Consider the following 17,114-nt stretch of genomic DNA (forward strand, 5'->3'; position numbering starts at 1 on the left):
CAGATATACACATATATCGGGGATATACTGGTTGCTGTTAATCCTTTCACTAATCTAGGTTTATATACCGGTATCGTAAGTATTTTATTTATATTACATAAATTATTGTATTAATATGGTTCATATTAATAATTACATACGATTACATATTATTTATTGTATTAATAAATAATTAATAAAATATAAATCATTATGATTACTATAATAGTTTATTTTTTAGGAACAAAAACGATACAAAGGACAAGCGAGATCAGATAATCCCCCACACATATTTGCGGTTGCTGATGCCGCGTATCAAGCTCTACTTCATCAACGTCAAAACCAAGCGATAGTTATCAGCGGCGAATCAGGTGCCGGAAAGACGGAAAGCGCAAATCTACTACTGAAACAGCTCGTCTATCTCAGCAAGGCACCGAATCGTAACCTCGAGGAAAGAATACTCCAAATAAATCCTATAATGGAAGCTTTCGGAAATGCCACGACCGGTATCAATGCGAATTCTTCCAGATTCGGAAAGTACCTGGATCTAACAATGACAAAAGGCGGAAAGGTGACTGGTGCGCGAATTTCAGTATATCTGTTGGAACAATCACGAGTGATTGCTCAAGCTGAGTACGTTCTTAAAAATTATACATGTATAACATATAAAAAATACGTATATATACTATATATATATATATATATATATATTAATCGACAAACTAAAGACAATAGATTTTGGGACTTTCCAGGGGTGAGCGAAACTTTCATATTTTTTATTATATGTACGATGGCCTGGAAGCGGATGACCGCCTCTCGGAATATTACCTCGACCCTACGCTTCGGAGATACCATCGATATCTCACGCATTACAGTCACACGTCGCAAACACACATTGACAAGTTCCAGCAGCTCAAAATGGGTTTCAAGGTACTCGGATTTCAGGATAGCGAGGTAGACACAGTGTATCGGGTTTTAGCCGCTATCCTCCATCTAGGTGACATTGAATTTGCCGAAGTGGCGACACAAGACAACACCGACAATAAAAGTAGAGTCATCGACACTATTCCATTACATAGAGGTAAAATTTGTCTTGTCTTCTTTGTTATAGTAGTTTAGTAATTAAAAATCAAATATTATTAGAATCAATCGTGATTATAATTAGGTCATCAATAAAAGTCCTGTATATTTGATATATGTATAAATAAATCTTGATAAACACATCACAAAAAATCAATTACATGTCGTAATTATAGAAACTGGGGCTTTTCAGTTTCGAAGCTACTCGGCGTCGAACAGAACGATCTTTTAGAAGCCTTGACATCAAACTCGGTGATGACCAGAGGCGAGACAATTACGCGGAACAATACGGTATCCGAAGCTCGTGCAGCTCGCGACGCAATGGCCAAGGGTCTCTATGGCCGGCTCTTCGATTGGATGGTCAACCAGATCAATTGTTTACTGTGCTTCAGTCGGTCGCCGAATTACGAGCCGCTAGCAATCGGACTGCTCGACATCTTCGGCTTCGAAAACTTTCCCAGAAACTCGTTCGAACAGCTCTGCATCAATATAGCTAACGAACAGATACAGTATTACTTCAACCAACACATCTTTACTTGGGAGCAACAGGAATACATGGCCGAGGGAATACCCGTGGATCTCGTCGAGTTTTCCGACAACAGACCAGTTCTCGATATGTTACTAAGCAAGCCCATGGGACTCCTGGCACTTCTCGATGAGGAGAGTCGATTTCCCAGAGCGACCAATCGATCTCTGATCGGTGAGTATTCTAGATACGTTATTATTTTATAAACGTATTTTTGCACTGCTACGCTACTTTCATTCAACATGGATTACATACGATTTTATGACGAAATATCTCTCAGAGTTAATTTTTTTTTTAATGAAATTTTAATACATTTTTTAATAAAATTTCTTGGTAATGATTATATTAATCAGTATACAACTTTTCATTTAAAGTCACACAATTTCAAATAGTGAATAAAACAGTCGACCTATTTATCTTTTTTATTACTTTGTAATTTTTCCGGCAGAAAAATTTCACAACAATATTAAATCAAAATTCTACGTACGCCCCAAATCGGACGCGGTCTGTTTCGCGATATATCATTTCGCTGGTCGTGTGGTCTATCAAGCCGAGGGATTCCTCGAGAAAAACAGAAACTTCCTGCCACCCGAAGTCATTCAACTGGTACGACAGTCGCAATACGACATGGTTCGTTTCCTGTTCCAATGCCCGATCACGAAAACCGGTAATTTATACTCGGCGCTACAGGAGAATGACTCAAGAAAATCGCAATCGAATCAAAACACAAAGGTGTGTGCGTGCGTACGTGTGTGCGTGTATGTGTATATGTGCGCATTAAATTTATATATTTTTTTCATTTTTGTATGAAGTATTAACGGCGTATTAATGTTTGTAGGAACGTTATTCTAGTCGAGGTTTAGCATCACAATCGAGAGCTCAGCAGACGGTAGCGACATACTTCCGGTATTCTCTAATGGATCTATTACAAAAAATGGTGTCCGGTTCACCTCAGTTCGTTCGATGTATAAAACCAAATGATTTGAAAAGTCCACGTTTCTTCGATAAAGACAAAGTTGTAAAACAATTGAGGTATACCGGTGTCCTCGAAACAATACGTATAAGACAAAATGGATTTTCTCATAGGATACCGTTCAACGAATTTCTTAAGAGGTATTTTCAGATTGGTTACAATTACAAACGGAGAAATGCAAGATATCTTCATTGCAATTTTTATCAACTATACGAATCTATAAACTGTACAGATATTGCTTTCTTGCTTTCGGCTACGATGAACGCGTAATTGCCAATCGAGATAATTGTCGGCTTCTTTTATTACGATTAAAAATGGATGGATGGGCGTTAGGCAAGACAAAGGTTTTTCTAAAATACTACCACGTCGAATTCCTCTCAAAACTATATGAGGAACAGTTGAGGAAGATAATTATAGTCCAAGCGTGTGTTCGAAGATGGCTCGCAAAATTAAGATTTAAAAAGCAAAAATGGCAATTTGCTGTATCAGTGGTCACGTTACAACGCCATATTCGAGGATGGTTATCTCGAAAACAGACAGAACAAATGTTGGCTGAAAAACGTGCGAAAGAGGAAAATGAGGCGCTTGATTTTATGATAAGTGAGTTCTATCCTCAATTTTAGTAATTTTCCTAAGTAACTCCATTATGTATCCGCATTTATTTCAATATTTTTATAGATGAGGTGAAACGTAGAGAGCAAGAAAATATAGACATAAATAATCGCGAAAAACGACAAATACGTAAAAATCTAGAAAAAAATGATGCCGCAACTGTGATACAGAGTCGTACGTATAAAAATTGTATCTGCCACCTATAATTGACAGCCAAAAATATTGTATATAATTGAATTTTTATATAGACTTTCGAGGTTATACTATTCGTAAACGGTTTGGATACGATCTAGAGGAGCGTTTTAAGAGGATTTTGAACAATTATGACAATATATATGACGGTCACAAGGCGCTGTTGCGCGAAGGACTAAAGCACGAAGACGCAGCTCTTATCGTTCAAAGATGGTACAAAAAAGAAGAGAAACTAGTCAAAAAGAAACCAGCCGTGAAAGATCCTGTACATCCTAAACTACGACAAGCAGATCTAATTCAATTTTCTCAAAATGTAGTTAACAATTATTTATAGTTTTGAAATTAATTACTAAAAGATGATTTATCTCTTTTTACTCAAGTTCAACTCTAGTCTTTTGACTTAATACTAAAAAATCGAAGAATACGATTATTGACTACTATTAATTTATTAGTTATTAACTGTTATTTATACGGTTCTATTCTATTGATAGATACATATGAAGAATCAGGAGGTGCACAAAAATCTCCGTCGCAACAAACCTGGTATCAGATTGAACGATATTGAGGAACCGCCGCTCGATTATGTTCGTCCTGAAGGATTTAATATGGTGCAGTCGATATTACAGTACCGCAGCGGAATGCAGCTACAAGAGGAAGACAGTGTCAAATACTATCAGGATCTGAAGGAAGAAATGAGCAGGTAGATATATATACTATGCACGTAAAAATCAAGGCGCGCTATGCTTTGACTTAGCATCGCGAATAAATCAGAAATTTAAATGCTCAATTTTCGAATGCTTTTGGCACTCGCATCGCAAGTGGTTCGGAATTCGAAGACGACGAAGTTGGCTGGGACTTGCCGTTGATACGGCTAGAGAATGACCTTCATTCATCGAGGTACACCGTATATAGATTTGGTTAACCGTATATATACAAATTTATTCTAACGCTAGTTTTATAAAGGATGTCCCAAATTGACCGCCAAATATTTTGTGCACAGATAGACACAGCGGACTAAACTGATTGTTAGTCGAAAAGTCTTTTATCATTTTGCAATTTTCGCAATAATTAACAAGATATTAATTACTAAAAAATCGCTGAATATTAGTTTTTAATAATTTTTTACTCAAGTATTATCAACTTTACAGAAAAACAGCAAGAGGATTCTAAAACATGCCTGAATCTTTAAATTATAAAAAAAAGCTTAATTAAACACTTTTTTAAAGTTTCAGCAAAGATTAACTCGGTAGAATTAATCTTTTTTCAAATTAAATATAAATTTTTAAGAGAGAGATATATAATATTTCTAAGAGCATTTTGTATTTTGATTCTAGTATTTTTGTGTACATATACTCATGTTTAAATAGTCTCATAGTTAGATGAAGTGGTTCGTTTATGTGTCATATTAAATTTAATCTATATTGGATGTAAAACGAGATTATCCTTATACAGGAGTCGGAGGGGTCATATTCTGGAGATGAGTGCCGAAATGAGAGATCGTACAGTTCAGAGCGATTTTGTAGTAGCACCAGAGCAACATCTATCAAACATTTGGCACAAAGCCCTGCGACATCCTTCCGATCTTCGCAAAAACGAGAGCTCCAAGAAAAATGTCAGGTAAAAATTGCAACATACGTATACGAATAATCGTATAATATATTTTACAAGTTGTTACTTATATGATATTAACTTACTTGAGTGCGTTTAATCTGATAGTTACAACATAGAAATTTAACTACGATAGATTTTTTTCTAGTTATTCAATTATTCAAAATTTATTAAGCAAACTGTAATAAATTTTTTTGAAATTATGTAATTTGTAAATTTCGTACCAATTTTAATTTTAATATTACTAATTATAAAATGAACTTATATTTTGAGAAATATCTAATAATATAATACGAATTTAGACCAATAAAAATTAATTAATTAAATACGAGAATTCCCATAAATATTTAATAAAAAAAACTAATCTCGCATTTATATCCTTATATATGTTGCCAGAGGCATTATGGTAAATTTTCAGGTAAAAATATCAATTTATTCTGCCACTACTTTGATAGGTATACATATATCTTTTACAATTAGTGATTTTATAATTCGCAAGTAATTTAGTTAAATGAATGCAAGTAATTTAGTTCAATTCATGAAATGAAAAATATAATCTTTCTTATATTGAAATATGTCTTTTTTAAGCTTTATCTTAAAGACTGAATTTTCAAAACAAAATCCATTTTTTCAGTACAAGGGTTAATAACTTACGTAACGAGAATCTGCAATCACACACGAGTGAACAGTATACAACCGATTCTCCGAATATCCACGATCCACCTCGCCTACGATTCACGATCGATGGCCGATATAATGCCGTAAACGAACGTCAGAATATCTTTAATGGACAGAATCTTGTTAACAATCACCATCTTTCCGTCAATGACAATCACACATCGATTAATGATACACCGATCAACAATCATCAGACTTCCTGTAAAATAAATAACGGCATTGCAACGAGCCAGATAAAAATTTGGAATAGTGAACAATCTGAGTTAAATAACGGTTTGATAAATAACAAATCTGAAAAGACAGATCGATCAAATCATAGGCAAAATGGCTATCCGATGAAAAATCATCATAATAATATAGATCATAAGAATGATCTCAATCGATTAGTGAACGGAAAAACGACAAATCAGGAACAGTTTCAAAACGATACTTCCAATATCACAACTAATCTTAGGCAACTTCTAAGGCCGACGGTGATTGAGAAGCGGCAAGAAAGTGCCAAGGCTGAATACGATACGGAAGACATTAACGGACCTTACAATTTTAGGCAATTACTAAGACCAACCGAATATCTCCCGACCGAATCTTTAAGGAAAAGAAAAGGAGGAACCGTTGCTAATGGAGTGCTACTGCCGAAGGACAAGACCCCGGAGAAACATGTTAAGAGAAGAGCACCATTGGCACCGACACAAAACAAATTGGTGAACGCAAACAAATGATGTCATTTTTATGAATAATACCTGATACAAAAAAGTCGTAGCTAATTGTAAAATACTAAAAATTCTTAATTAAACGCGTATATGTATTTTCTGTTGATAAGTAGTGAAATAAGTTAAAATTCTATTATTATTGCCATTTATATAAAAAATAATCTATTGTAAAACTTAAATGCTATTATAGGATAATTCTTATATATAGGAGGTCCAATATATTCTATGTAAAATATAAGACGGATAATTATATGTGAACGTATCATATTAAATTAGGCAACAAAAGTATTATAATATAACGATACAATATTTATCGCAATATGCGCATTATATGTAAAATGCAAATACTTTCCAATGGAAATATGTATTTGTACTTTACATGCGAATATATGTAGTAGTCACAGTAATATTCTATCGAAATCCTATCCTTTTAGCAATTCTACATTTATATTCTTCCTTTCGGCAAAAGTATAAAATTGTGTATACAAAGCTGCGCGATTTCAAAATCTAAAGAATTTTCTTTGGGTATGTCTATAATCACGTGTAAAAAGTATTTGCAACATTCATACAAAAATATGAATGAAATATTTCGTGATAATTCATTTTGAAAATATAACTGACAAAGAAAACACTAATAAATGTGAAATTTTATGATAAAGTTATAATACTTATAATATATCTGTGCTAAAAAATGTAATTACATAAAAGCAATGTTCGACGAATCCGGACTCACATTATATTCGAGTACACTTAACTTTATAGCATAAGTTATTATCCCCTCGTTGTGAAAATACGTACGAATTCATGTCTATAGAACTAGTCATATCTAGCTTTACTTACGTCATAAGTGTTCATTATTTTTTTTATGTAAGTATGAATAAATCATGTTCATTACAAATTTATATGATTAATTAATAATTCATTTTGTATATCCAAAGTAAATAATCGCAGTTGTTTAGTAATAAATTTCCAATTCATTTATCCAGAAAAAGAAAAGAGAAGCTTATCCCATAAATCATCCTTGGGGGATTAAATTTATTTTCTACAAAACAGGTATATGTCTCGATTGAATCTTGCTTCGTTCAATCAGCAGTTTTTATTATAAAAATCTTTCTTTTTATTTTTTAAATTAACTTAGTTTGCATATAAATATAAATTATTATATAAATTAATGATTTCAATAGTAAGTGAGTTGTCAATCCCTGACGTGAAAATTTGTGTAGCAAATTTATTTATCACGATAAATATCGAAGTAAATTGCGACTCGCATAGACTCTCGCTTAATGCATTATATCGATTAATTTTGCACAATTATTCTTTACGTTATAGGTTCTCTCCTTTCCACTTTCGAAAGCTCAGGTGTTCAAGAATATCCTGGAATATCCTGACTTTCGTGTAACTCCAAATTACTGGCGGTCGTCAACGATAGCATCGGCGAATGAGCGAAGAGTGTTACGCGAGGAGCCAAGAGATGGCTGGGAGTTGTGGCGTCGCGACGCTGAGCGCACCGGCGTCCGGCGTCGACGGCAGTAGTTGCGTCGGCGTCGCCGTCGTCGTCGCGCGACGTCGCCCTCGTCATTGCCGGCTCGGGCACGGGGCTCGAAGACCATTGGTTGGTCCGTAGGTAGGAGGGTGTCTGGTGGCTGTCAGCGACGGCAGCGGGGGCAAGGGTTGCAGTCGTGCCGGGCACGCGGGCGGGGGTAGGAGGGGTGCAACGAACCCTCTCGCCTCGGCTCGAGTCTACGGAGCACGGAGTTGTGTTCGAATCATGGCGACACCCGACCCCGTAGACCCAGCCACCCTAGAGATTAAGACCCGTAGCATAGAACAGACACTACTCCCACTAGTGAAACAGGTAAGATGTGTTTCCGCGTACAAAATGCGGCAACCAGAGTTTTCGTTCGCACCGGCGGCGCGCCGTCTCTTTCCCATCTGTCTCTTTCTGCCTGCATCCCTCTCTTTCTCTCGCCCTCTGCCTCTCGGTCTCTTTCTCTCTCTGTTTCTCTTCCTCTTCCTCTCCCCCCCCCCCTCATCCCTCGCTTACCCATCGCCGCAGACTGTCCTTCTTTCTCTTTCGTCGCAAACTCCATCTGTCTCGCGCTCATTCTCGGTCTTTATTCCTCTCGTGTGACGCTTCGCGTACCCGGCACCCCCGCGTCTCGTTACGTCTCGTATTCGATCCCTAACAGATTGAGATAATTTCTCAATCCTCGGAGTCACTCCCAAGTCATTCTATCTCGCTACTCCGATCACGCTTGCGAAAGCTATACGATCTATGTGCGATCCGATGCGCTCGTCGTAGGATCGAGCGAGCGAACACGATGGAACACGACGAGATGTCGAGTGCGTGCCGCGCCGCGCCGCGTCGGGGAGGTCGGGACGCACAGCGCCGCATGACGAAAAACGCAAGACGTCGAAATGGGTACGCGTGCACCATGATGCGAGAAAGATCGAGCGGTGAATCGGATTAAATAACTCGTTTAAAAAGTGAGCTCGAGAAAACAACTTATAAAGCGGTGATATAAGACGTCTCGCGCTCCGCTGACGCCATTCTTGAAACTAGAAATAGCGCGATTCCTACGCTTTTGATCCGCGTGTTCGACATAGTAAAATTTTTGCTAATCATTTTCCTCTTCGAACAAAGTAATTTTAAATCGCTAATAGTTCCGATGGTTCCAACGAAGCTATAGTAAGCGCATTCGAGACGTAAGAACATTATTTCATGGAATTTGACAACTCTAATGTCACACACAGAGACATGTGTCGAATACGTGCAACTTGTCACGAGGCGCACGCTGCATACAGTGCGATACAGTGTAACGGATATTTCGGTGGTCCACTATCTTTGTCATTTTCTTCTCCTCTCTTTCGCTCCCTCTTCCGCTACGTCCGTCTGTCTCGCACTTGTCTTTTTCTTCCGCGTTGCTCACTTCAGCTGTTGTGGCGCACGCTCACCTTACCGCTTGTCGACGCCGATACCGGCGTCTTCGTGGAATTACGTTGAATTTACACTGCACCCTCGTTGCATAATCACCGGCACGTGCGCGATGCACGCACGCGAGCCATATACACAGATCTGCAGTTCACGGGTCAAAGGCCTTTAAATGACCGCCCGCGAAGAATAAATCGCTCTGCTCCGTTTCTACGACACGATTGAGGAAATTTACGCGAAAAACGTATATGCACCGTGCAAAGTTAAAAATTAGAAATATATCTGCTTTGTGTCTTCAAAGAAATTCAGTTAATTAAAAACTAAAGTTAATTTACATCTGCTTTACATACGAATATTCTGTGTCATGAAATATTCACGATTACTTGTGCACAAGATATAAATCGATATTTGTTTTGTACTATATCTTTCAGTACATGGTCAAAATTATTATTTTGTTTAAAGAGTACTGAGATTTTCTCGATAAGACAACTATAAATGCACAACTATAAATGCACCGCATGCAGTAGATTGCACTTGCGTTCATAGTTTGTACACATATATGCATATGTATATACACATGGTTCACTACTAAGTCAAATATCGAAATCATGAACACGTTTAATTAAACAACGTGTATTTCGTCGCTTCATGCACGCTGTATCGAAAACTATTTCATTATCTCATATATCCAATAAAACTCGTTACAGCAAATTATTATTAAAATGATAATATATGCGAATTATCATTAACGCAATATACATACATATGTCATTGGCATGTTTCACTGAAATTAACTGCATCACCGAATGTCAAATTTCACAATGATCAGAATATATATTTTACAGATAGACAAAAAGAAACTTTATCAATTTAAAAAATATATATGTTTTACCTCTTATAAGAAGATTTTACAATTGTGCTTCAAAGGAAAACTCGAAATATCTTCTATCGCTATCTACTTCAATAACGAATCTATCCATATAACAATAAATTCTCCTTTTGAAGAGATTGAAAAACCACAACCGAATCTGCGATTAATCTCGTCAAATGAAACAGAAAGCAATTTAATTTACGCTTTCGTTAAAACTAGCCATACCTAAAAAGAAGATTACGTCGACCAATTCCAAAGAAATAACCCGATTGAGCTCGATCCCTCAAAAAAAGAATCATTATTCCGTTAGGATGAAATAAAATAAACAAAATAGCAGGCAGATAGATTCGAATAAATTCTTGTCCTTTTTTCATTGTAATTAATTTAACAATTGTCATAAAAGCTATCGCTATTTTAAGAAAAAGGTTAAAAAGGAACGGCGGATGATAGATGATAAAAAGTCTATACGTTTCGCAAACACATCGATCGAACCGGCTGACGCGGTAATTATCACCTATAAAACGAGAATGCGCGGCAGCAAGACTAGAACAAAAAGAAGAACAGAAAGGAAATAGACGGAGGTTATTTCGAGAATGAAAGAGGGGTGCCGATCATCGCTCGTGGCCGACCTTCGTGTCGTGTTTATCGATATTTCTGGCGATGTAGCAGAGTATGCATACATACACACAGGCCCAAGAGTGTGTATGTGTTGGTTAAACTCCTCGGGTTAGAAGGGCGTGCAGTACGAGTGGATTGGCTGGTGCATGGCACAGAGGGCGATCGTTACGAGCTGCAGCCACTTGTTAGAGCTCCGTCGCTCCTTCTAGCTGCCCCCGCGCATACTTATCTCCGTCGTCATTTCTTCTCTTGCTCCTCTTCTTATCACCTTTCTTTTACTTTTTCGCCCTTAGTTCTATTTCGCTTTTAGCCTTCGTAGGACCTTAAGCCGCTTTCTTGGCGATTTCCGTGACGATTTTATTTCGCGTCGGATTTTCTATTGACTGTCACTACTACTTTGAACACCTATCTTACACATTTCGATCGCGGCCTTCCGCATATGGAACGTTAATTGTTAATTGTTCTCGGATGGAGAAATAATTTTACTTTAATAAACTATGCTCTGACTCTTCTAGAAAACGTTTGGCAATGTCAAAGAAACTTACACTGAAAAAAAATTAATTGGGTGGTACAGCAAACCTATAACTTACTGCGCGAATTCAACATCTATAACTAAGAAGATTTGATGGTTTAACAAATCGCTAATGTTATTTAGTTGTCAATCTTGTTACTTTAACATAGAAAATTGACTGTCTGAATATTACGACTGTAGATTTGCTGAATCAATGAAGTTTTCAGCTGTTTTTTTTCCGTGTAAAAGTCTAGTAACTTTGGAGAGTATAAATCACCTCTTGATACTATTTTATCAAAACAAAATTTCTTAGAATCCGGGTTCTATTCTTTATATTTATGTAAAATAATATATATAAATATATAAAAAATTTAATAGAATTTAAAAAAACTCTATTAAAAGATGTTGAAATAATTTCGTTTATATTCGTTGAAAGAATTTTTTGATAATCACTCAATAATCTTAAGGGAATCCTAAAGCCGTATCTATTACCGATTAAATCGTAATTTTTGTATAACAAATACTTTCTTCTCTTTCACAGATTCGAAAATTCTTTTCCAGGATTAAAGTACACACATTAATACGTGTAATTTATGCTGAGAACGACAAAAAATTTTGAAATTGAAATCTTAAGAAAAATTTTTTACCGTTCTCGCATAAACTCCACCTCACAAACACATATTAATGTGTATGCTTTAATCCTGAAAAGGATTTTCGAATCTGTGAAAGAGAAGAAAGTATTTGTTATACAAAAATTACGATTTAGTCGGTAATACAGACGGCTTTAGGATCCCCTTAACTGATACATACAATATTGAAAATTTTATGAAGTTTTTGTATAATAAAATGCTAATTAATACAAGTAAAAGCGATTGTCATATGAATATGCACATGTATGCACGCATATGCATATGACAAAATGGAATAAAGATAATTTGACCACTATTTATATCATCGTTGCTACAATAACACATGTTTCACGCAAGAGAAGAAACTTTTCATTAGCTGTTGTCCAAAGACAACTAAATCATATTTCAAACATCGCGTGTAATAAAAGAGTGCTGAAAATATTTATCTTGTATGCTAACCAGAATTATCAATTTCTATTAGTTTTATTTATATTCATTCGCATTTGTATCACTTTATGAAATTGCTATCACTCTAGCTTAGTTGCTAAGAACACCTTAGCCACGTTAGATATATATAGCGAAGATATATCAACCATTACCAATCGAAATGATAACAGTGAATGGAGGACAAACTATCGCTCACAAAGACTTCCTCGAGAATGTCATTCTTGGACACTTTAATTAACTTCGACCTTCGATTTAATCTCAAACTGACCCTTACTAACACGTTACCGACTGTTAGCCACAGACGTAGAAAAGGAATGACAATTACACATGCTATTTAACTCCTGCCTTCATTTTAGGGACTTTGTGTAAGTTACTGAATTTTTCAAATTTCTGTCCTGAGCTTGATTGGTTGAAAACAAGACAATAAGTAATTATTTGAAATACTATTTGAACTAACATTTTGCGAAATTACGTGAGATATAAGTTGTACGATCATAAAATGTTTTAGATCATGATATCATTGAGGTGATAACATTTTCTCTCTAATTGTTTTCTATATTATTGCGCGCGTGACAACTATTTAAGTATAAGAAAGTTGAAAAAAAAATTATAGCAAGTTATTAAATCTTGTAGAGGTTAGGAAAATTTTATATTAAATTACATTCTTTGCTATTAGAGAAAAAGATTTTAAAGAAGACAATTTGTAAAATATCTAATTATGATGTGATAGCGGGAGAGCGCGACTGCTTGTGTTCCATTCCCAAGAATAAGTCATTATGATATCAAAATAATATCAAAATAATCATTAAAAGTCATATTTCAATCATTTCCAATTCATTTTAATATCATCTTGATGTCATCGTGACTTATTGTTCTGTTTGGGTTGTTAAGGGGATCCCAAAATGAATCTGTTTTATCAATTTTTCAAAACAAATATTTTTCTAACTGCCTCTTTACAGATTAAAAAATCCTTCTCCATAATTAAAGTATAAACGATAATATAGTTCAAACCGGTCGACTTTATGCCATAAACGAAAAAAAGTTGGAAAATTATAGTTTTGTTACCGACTTTTAACGTTGACTCGTAATAATGTTTGCTTTATATACGAGTTTTATACTTCGTACGTATAAAACAATCTTAGTTTGGACCAGAGATTACATGAACAATCAATGTTGAGTACTTAGAATTAGGTTTAGACACTTAATACGAAAGATTAGTTAGTTAGAAAATTTGTACGTATGTATACGTGAGATATTGGTGTGGTAGTATATCAAGATGTGTCGATGCACTGAAAAAACAGCGACCTCTAGTGATTTCATTGGAGTTCGAGCTTTGTTTTAGGATCCCCTTAAGGGGATGCTGGAGTGACCAAATTATCACATCACAGTTGTATAAAAATCTTCGAATTGATTGAACGGAACGAAAAAATCCTTACTGGCAATATGAAAACAGTGACAGTTACGCTCAATGAATTTTTCTTCATAACTGGAATATAATTTTCGTGCATGGTATATTTTCACTTTTATTCATTTTTTTTCTTTTTAATACAATGAGTAAAATGAATTTTTATCCGAGTTCGCGATTACTACTTACGTCCTCAACCGATATTCGCCAAAGCGCAATACACGCGACAATGACATTTTTTATTTGGAGATAGATCAAACACACCAAGAGCTTTCTACTAATATTGACTGTCGGCCTATTTGATCAACAGTACCTTCGAGTTATAAGGAAATCGCCAATCCTTATGATACAAAAGGTCATTTGATCGGTGTGCATCATTTAAGTCTTTCTTATTGTTAGAGAAACTTTTTGTAAGAACGACCGTGTAAAGAACTAACCGATATTAATCACTACGTATCAATCGCTGTCAGTCGTCCAATAATCCCATTGAAAATTATTCAACTTTGAAAGGCTTACGTAAAATATCCGATTATCTGGCTATCAGTGTTACTATCACGATATTTTAACTCTAATGATATTTTCAATGCAGGTAATGTACATATGGATTATAAATCGGCAAAAGATTAAATCTGAATTTTCAGAATTTTTAATTATCGTTTTAAATATTAATGATTGTATTATATTTTGTAATTCTACTACATACGTGTACGCATTGAAAATTTTATTAAAAACTTCGTTGAAAAATTATCTTTCGCTTTGATGTAATAAAAAGTAGGATGAGTTATATAGAGTATAAAACACCTTTAAGATACTAGCGAGAATTCACAATAGCTAATGACAGAAAACGAATGGAAGACAGCCATTTTGTCGGAAAATTTCAACCATGATTTTCTCTTGGTCTCCAAGCGCAAAGAGACCGCTCAATAAAGGCGTCATTGCAATCTCTCTGTCTTCGCATTGTACAGAGTTCATTTTATTATAGTCGTGTAAAAGGAAAGAATAAAAGCGTGGATACGAATCCATAATATCGAGACCGTAAATGATTCGAAGGACAAATATGTAACTAGCGCTAAAGGATTTGGACAAAACCGAACAATGATATAGAAAATAATTGATGCGCGGAATAGATATCTATGATGTAAAATTCGGATATATTCAATTGTCAGTTAGTACTAATCAAAATTATATGCAGTTGTATTTATGTTGCAGTATATTTTTTCTTGTGCAACGCGGAAAAATTATGTTATTAATACAAAATTATATACATATTTCGGTATGCTTATTTAAGACTGTACAACATTATAACATAAATACCAATTGTGTTACATTAAAGCGTGTCGAATTAAAGCTTTTGTTGGCAAATAAAAAGAAAATGCATTGATTTAAATAATCAATTAAAAAAATGCCAAAGTTTAAATTCACTAATAGCATTTTTCATTGGCAGAACTAGTACACACTTATAAGTGCACTTTAAAGCCATTGTACACAAATCGACATAAAGCTGTACGTTTAATAAAAATATAAAAACGAATTAAACCGCGAAATATTCAATACATTTTATTACGCTATTTGATAAAATATACATTAGACATTTTATCAATTGAGATATTTCACTTTTACATTTAGATTAGAATAGTGTACAACAGCTTTAATGTGCACTGAGTGCGCACTTATAGTTCTACCAATGAAAAACGCTATAAAAATTGATATGTGAACTTCATAGATTTCTTCTTTCTTTACTACTTGTAGCAAAAAATTAAAGAAAGGCGAGAAAGTCTCAAAGTATAAATTTTTGAAGGTATAAGTATATAAATCGAAATATGTATATTTGAATTTTTTTTTAAAAATGTCAATAAAAATAATATAATTGGTGCAAAGATGACAGTAATATGCCGATGCAATGGTATCTTGCTTTGCACAATATATGATTTGCCCTTTGACCTTCTATTCACCTAATTAGCTTTCAGGAATATTCTCTTTCTTTCTCCATCTCTCTGTTTCCTCTCTTCCTTCACATACATTATCTCTTTCTCTCATTCTCTTTTCGTGCATCTGGATATTATACCGTAGATAATATAAAACTATGCGATACTTGAGAGTTTAAACTCAAGAGTTGCATTCATACTATTAAATTAAATTATTAAATATACAATTTTATTACGTACCTAAAGAGAAAACTTTATAATGGAAAGTTAGTTTAAGCTGCAGACCGTGGAGTAAAAACGTTCATACAGAGAATATGTAAAGAATTTAACGGGAATAATAAACAACGAAAAAATAGATATCAACGAAATGGTTATTCTTTTCTTTGTTATATTTCTATTTATCATGCAACTAGAGAGAGAAAAAGAGAGAGAGAGAGAGAGAGAGAGAGAGAGAGAAAGGAGAAAGGGAGGAAGAGAGAGAAGCAAAGAGAAAAGTTATTTAACCTAAAAAAAAATTAATAATAGCATCCTTCAAATTTAACACTTTCTTTTAGTGCTCATAGTACAGCAATATATTTCACAATTCTTCAATGATAATTGAATCACAATGCTGAATAAAAAAAAGGAGGATTTTTGCGAAATTATCTTATATGCAAAATCGACTTTGGTATTCCTTTGACGTCGAAGCCAACGTATAATAGATGAATACAATATACATATACATAGACAATATTTATCGAGTGGAATCGTGTGGTTATTTAAAGGAACAGCTACAAAGATACTTGAGTTAAAGTCCGGACAAAAAAGTAAAATGACCAATAAGATGAAATTTCTCTAGATCGCGTTCTGAATAACAACTACATGAATTATCCCACGAGCCTTAACTCTTAAATTTCTTATCGAATCTTTTTCTTGTAGTAAATAAATAAGAGAAATTATTTAATTTTGTACATTTCTCCTAAAAGTTTACATACCTATACATTAAAAATTTTTAGAAAAAATTTGTATTATTATTGTTAATTGAACTAAAATAAGAAATAACAGTTTTTATTAAAAAAAGCAAATAACAGAAAATAAATGCATTAATTTCCGATATAGCGACATATTGCTACAAAAAACAGTCCTTCGGTCAAAATACACACATGATTGTGATAATTAATTTAAAAAAATGTACGACTGGATTTCTGCCTTGGGAATATTGCATCAAAACGATTTTGCAAAACGCTTTAGGCATTAAACATAATATTTATATTTACAGAAAGAGAATCGACTCACTTATAGCGACAAGATGAAATTGAAATTGCGGAAAATAAAAAGTGAAGCGCTGTCGAGAAAAACATGAAAATTTCACCAGTACCACAGTCACGTGCTACGAAAAGTGAGACGAAAATAAAGAAGCAAACGATACGCTGTATATG

At 34.6% G+C, this 17,114-nt stretch overlaps 2 protein-coding genes across 4 annotated transcripts in view; both read left to right on the forward strand.

The window, feature by feature from the left end:
- LOC108721797 (myosin-IIIb) overlaps nucleotides 1–6,439 on the forward strand; it is an 8,893-nt gene extending 2,454 nt beyond the window's left edge. The window contains 13 exon segments of the mRNA XM_018446558.1: nucleotides 1–75; nucleotides 221–612; nucleotides 732–1,060; nucleotides 1,253–1,759; nucleotides 2,034–2,317; nucleotides 2,424–2,698; nucleotides 2,791–3,158; nucleotides 3,237–3,344; nucleotides 3,419–3,675; nucleotides 3,854–4,062; nucleotides 4,182–4,259; nucleotides 4,815–4,979; nucleotides 5,605–6,439. The exon segment at nucleotides 1–75 is cut by the window's left edge and continues 43 nt beyond it. Coding sequence (XP_018302060.1) covers nucleotides 1–75; nucleotides 221–612; nucleotides 732–1,060; nucleotides 1,253–1,759; nucleotides 2,034–2,317; nucleotides 2,424–2,698; nucleotides 2,791–3,158; nucleotides 3,237–3,344; nucleotides 3,419–3,675; nucleotides 3,854–4,062; nucleotides 4,182–4,259; nucleotides 4,815–4,979; nucleotides 5,605–6,367 — 3,810 coding nt within the window. The 3' untranslated portion in view covers nucleotides 6,368–6,439.
- A 1,588-nt stretch (nucleotides 6,440–8,027) lies between these two features.
- alpha-Catr (alpha-catenin related) overlaps nucleotides 8,028–17,114 on the forward strand; it is a 51,668-nt gene continuing 42,581 nt past the window's right edge. For all 3 annotated transcript variants that reach the window (XR_001936584.1, XM_018446560.1, XM_018446559.1), the window contains exon 1: nucleotides 8,028–8,213. Coding sequence is in view for 2 of the 3 variants with exons in the window: in XM_018446560.1 (XP_018302062.1) it covers nucleotides 8,127–8,213 (87 nt within the window). In the remaining variant the exon portion in view is untranslated. The remainder of the gene's footprint in view (nucleotides 8,214–17,114) is intronic.

Source organism: Mycetomoellerius zeteki, unplaced genomic scaffold (genome assembly GCF_001594055.1).
Source record: "Mycetomoellerius zeteki isolate Tzet28-1 unplaced genomic scaffold, Tzet1.0 scaffold182, whole genome shotgun sequence".
Taxonomy (NCBI): Eukaryota; Metazoa; Arthropoda; class Insecta; order Hymenoptera; family Formicidae; genus Mycetomoellerius; species Mycetomoellerius zeteki.